We start from the raw sequence: 5,000 nt of genomic DNA on the forward strand, positions 1-5,000 counted from the left end.
ACACACACACACACACACACACACACACACACACACACACACACACACACACACACACACACACACACACACACACACACACACACACACACACACACACACACACAGTACATGCACCTGATTGTCCAGCTGTCTAGGCTCTGTTGGGCCTCATCCTTACTTCCTTCACAGGTTGTTACCAATGATACTAATGAAGGCTCTGTTCCATTTAGTTTGGTTCCATGTGTACACTCTCAGAGTTACAGACCTGTAAGGGTCCATTTGGTTCCATTTGTACACTCTCAGAGTTACAGACCTGTAAGGGTCCATTTGGTTCTATTTGTACACTCTCAGAGTTACAGACCTGTAAGGGTCCATTTGGAAAGCCCTTAAGTCACTCTAGATTATACTTGGGCAACTGGCGGCCCGAGGGCCACATGCGGCCCCCACCTTCACTTAATGTGGCCCACAGGTTAATATCAGAATAGTATATTATTGATTTCATCTGTTATGATTCCAAACATGCAATCATGACCCGCTTTAATGACTTCAGTCTATATTAGTAGCTTAATGACTAGTATTAACATTCTACTGTCTTTTTGTATTGTCTTTTGTCCAATGTATGTGTATTTAAGTTCATAAAGTTAACTAAGTATAACTAAATGCATTTGAAATTAAATAAAAATGTTACTTTTCAGGATTACAATTCAAAAATAGCAAAAATAGCACCACAAAATGCAGGATTCCAATAGCAAAAAATAGCAGTTTTGAGCTTGTAGATCGGCTACTTTTGCTACTTTTGTTTGACATAGAATGTCTGCCCGACAGTATATGTAATGTGTTCCTCTGTAGTGAGTATGTAAATATAGTGGTCCTCTACATCATTAAACAGACAGTATATGTAATGTGTTCCTCTGTAGTGAGTGTGTAAATATAGTGGTCCTCTACATCATTAAACAGACAGTATATATAATATGTTCCTCTGGAGTGAGTGTGTAAATATAGTGGTCCTCTACATCATTAAACAGACAGTATATGTAATGTGTTCCTCTGTAGTGAGTATGTAAATATAGAGGTCCTCTACATCATTAAACAGACAGTATATATAATGTGTCTCTGTAGTGAGTGTGTAAATATAGTGGTCCTCTACATCATTAAACAGACAGTATATATAATGTGTCTCTGTAGTGAGTGTGTTAATATAGTGGTCCTCTACATCATTAAACAGACAGTATATATAATGTGTCTCTGTAGTGAGTGTGTTAATATAGTGGTCCTCTACATCATTAAACAGACAGTATATATAATGTGTCTCTGTAGTGAGTGTGTTAATATAGTGGTCCTCTACATCATTAAACAGACAGTATATGTAATGTGTTCCTCTGTAGTGAGTGTGTTAATATAGTGGTCCTCTACATCATTAAACAGACAGTATATATAATGTGTCTCTGTAGTGAGTGTGTTAATATAGTGGTCCTCTACATCATTAAACAGACAGTATATGTAATGTGTCTCTGTAGTGAGTGTGTTAATATAGTGGTCCTCTACATCATTAAACAGACAGTATATATAATGTGTCTCTGTAGTGAGTGTGTTAATATAGTGGTCCTCTACATCATTAAACAGACAGTATATATAATGTGTCTCTGTAGTGAGTGTGTAAATATAGTGGTCCTCTACATCATTAAACAGACAGTATATATAATGTGTTCCTCTGTAGTGAGTGTGTAAATATAGTGGTCCTCTACATCATTAAACAGACAGTATATATAATGTGTCTCTGTAGTGAGTGTGTAAATATAGTGGTCCTCTACATCATTAAACAGACAGTATATATAATGTGTCTCTGTAGTGAGTGTGTTAATATAGTGGTCCTCTACATCATTAAACAGACAGTATATATAATGTGTCTCTGTAGTGAGTGTGTTAATATAGTGGTCCTCTACATCATTAAACAGACAGTATATATAATGTGTTCCTCTGTAGTGAGTGTGTAAATATAGTGGTCCTCTACATCATTAAACAGACAGTATATATAATGTGTCTCTGTAGTGAGTGTGTTAATATAGTGGTCCTCTACATCATTAAACAGACAGTATATATAATGTGTCTCTGTAGTGAGTGTGTTAATATAGTGGTCCTCTACATCATTAAACAGACAGTATATATAATGTGTCTCTGTAGTGAGTGTGTTAATATAGTGGTCCTCTACATCATTAAACAGACAGTATATGTAATGTGTTCCTCTGTAGTGAGTGTGTAAATATAGTGGCCCTCTACATCATCAAAGTTGCATCACCCCTGGTCTAGATAAAGAGCATCTGATAACATCTGATAACATCTGATAACATCTGATAACATCTGATAACGCTGCAGGCTGAAAACCCACCTCTTCAGGAAACACTACCCTTCCTCTCTGCCTGTCCTACTTGTTGTTAACTAGTTGTACCAACTCTTGTTTCATTGTTGTATTGTTTTATTGGATCTTGTTTAGTCGATACACTTATTTGTTCTAGCTCCTGCTCATTTCATTTAGCTATTTTGTCTCATCTGTTTAAGACAGCTGATATATTTCACTTTTACCTTAGTGCTAGGTATACTCTTAGTTTGCTTGTTTTTGCAGAAAATGCACTTAATGCTTCTGGTGATTAGTAGTTTTGTTCCCTATCTATGTTGAATACACTTATTGTAAGTCTCTTTGGATAAAAGCGTCTGCTAAATGACTGTAATGTAATGTAATGTAATGTAATGTAATGTTATGTAATGACTGACTACATTGTCCTGTGTTTCCTCAGGTTGTAAATACACATGTCACACAGCCTGTGGGGACAGGGTGACGCTGGACTGTAACGATGGAGCTTCTACTGGCCTGGACCCTGTTCTGAGCCCCCTGAGACAAGACCACCTGAACAACAACAACACACACCCCTCTGTGAGTACACACACACACACACACACACACACACACACACACACACACACACACACACACACACACACACACACACACACACACACACACACACACACACACACACACACACACACACACACACACATACATTTGAAAGTGTTTCAGGATACAGATCACATACAGGAAGCATCGTCTCCTCCATTATGTGGCGACTGACAGTTATCACAGACACTGAACACAGTTTATCCAATGCCTTATCAGCTCTCTGGCTTATTGGTCATTCCTGTAATCTGCAGACCCCTCACAACTGATTTATGGACATTACTGAGGCTTCCAAATATGAACACAAGCCGTTTACATTTGTAACCAAGCTGTATAATAACATCCTTAAGACGTTGGTACTTTAGCACCTTGGTAAGGAATGCCTCTTCCAGACTGTGATCTAATGTACAACCTACTTACTAAAATGCTCACTTCACTATTGTCCTCATCAACAACAACAACAACATCTGGTGTATTAGCTGTAACATCTGAAAAGGCATCATTTTCATTATTGCACAGTTTGAACATGGCAGTTGAAAGAAAAGAGCGCTGATACATGTTGGCAGATGATGAAACATATGAACGTATGTCTTTAAAGGTAGGGTAGGTGATATTATTTGGTATATATATTTTTTGTTAAAAGGTTAAAGTCTGTGTGGAGTTTGCATGTTCTCCCCGTGTCTCTCAGGGTACTTAATACCCTCACAAAAACATGTAGTAATCCTGGTCGCTATACCGCCTCCCCCATGACAGCCGGGGCGCCTGATGGAGGAGAAGGGAACTGGTTGGGATAACGTGTTCCTTCCACGCGCTACGTCCAACCAGGGAAACTCCCCCCTGTCAGGTGATAGGTCAGTTGGCTCTCATGCATTGAAGGAGGCATGAGCTCGGCCCTGACCTCCCTAGGTTGGTGAGGGGAGTGTATTGCCCAGGATCACTTAGAAATTGGCACCGGGTGAAAAAGTAAGGGTTACAAAATCGCGGGATAAAAATTATTAAAAAAAAACAACAAAAAAGTTAATGATATAAATATATATATATATATATATTTTAAAGGTTAAAGTAGTATATTGTGATAGTAATCATTGCTACAGAGTGTTTGTTCGCTCACAGGGGTCTCTCCAGCTCTTTAGTAAACAGAATATAGTACATGTTCAGGTAGGTGACACATTTTAAACCAATCAGGAGAGAGCACTGCAAATGCATTTTCTATTTAATAAAGAGCTGGAGAGACATTGGAGACTCCTTTTACTGAACAAACACTCTATAGCAATGAGTACTATCACAATATAGAGCTATTTAACACTTATTTTAACCAAAGTAAATCACTTACGCTACCTTTAACTAATAGATCAACAATTCTGTCGCGCCTAGCCATGTACATTCCCTTATGTACATGGCAGCCATTCAGAATATGTGACAGAGGTTCAGTAACTGGATTGTGGTCATACTGCAGACAATGAGGAGGAAACGTATTAGAGAACCACAGAGACAGATAGAGTCTGGTTGGAAGGATCTGTTATCTGGCTTTGACTGTAAAGGTGATTATATCATATAAATATATATTATATTATACTACTGTATATCCTGCATCATGTTTGAATATTGTATGAGAGACGGTGTGATCTGCAGCAGGAAGGCAAGACAGCTTTCCTTGTAGTTTTAAACCAGTCCAGTGTTGTTGTTGGTTCTGCTGTTGTAACATTACAAGGTACCAACGTGCTTTAACTGGTGATAAATGATGTTCTTTATCAATAACAGTATTGTATCCCTTACTGAGATCAAACAGTTGGTAATAATGTCCTCAGAAACTGCTACAGTGTCTGAGTCAGGAGGAACCCAGAGCTCCAGTTTGTTAGACAGAGCTTTCCAAGCATTGTTCACATCATACGCATTAACGTTGGCAGTTACAACGTGTGTGTGTGTGTGTGTGTGTGTGTGTGTGTGTGTGTGTGTGTGTGTGTGTGTGTGTGTGTGTGTGTGTGTGTGTGTGTGTGTGTGTGTGTGTGTGTGTGTGTGTGTGTGTGTGTGTGTGTGTGTGTGTGTGTGTGTGTGTGTGTGTGTG

The 5,000-nt window shown here is 38.6% G+C and overlaps 1 protein-coding gene across 1 annotated transcript in view; it reads left to right on the forward strand.

Moving 5' to 3' along the window:
• rassf3 (Ras association domain family member 3) overlaps positions 1-5,000 on the forward strand; it is an 85,023-nt gene that overhangs the window by 29,592 nt on the left and 50,431 nt on the right. The window contains exon 4 of the mRNA XM_080420703.1: positions 2,775-2,911. Coding sequence (XP_080276829.1) covers positions 2,775-2,911 — 137 coding nt within the window. The remainder of the gene's footprint in view (positions 1-2,774; positions 2,912-5,000) is intronic.

Source organism: Gymnoscopelus braueri (genome assembly GCF_963280865.1).
Source record: "Gymnoscopelus braueri genome assembly, chromosome: 23".
Classification (NCBI taxonomy): Eukaryota; Metazoa; Chordata; class Actinopteri; order Myctophiformes; family Myctophidae; genus Gymnoscopelus; species Gymnoscopelus braueri.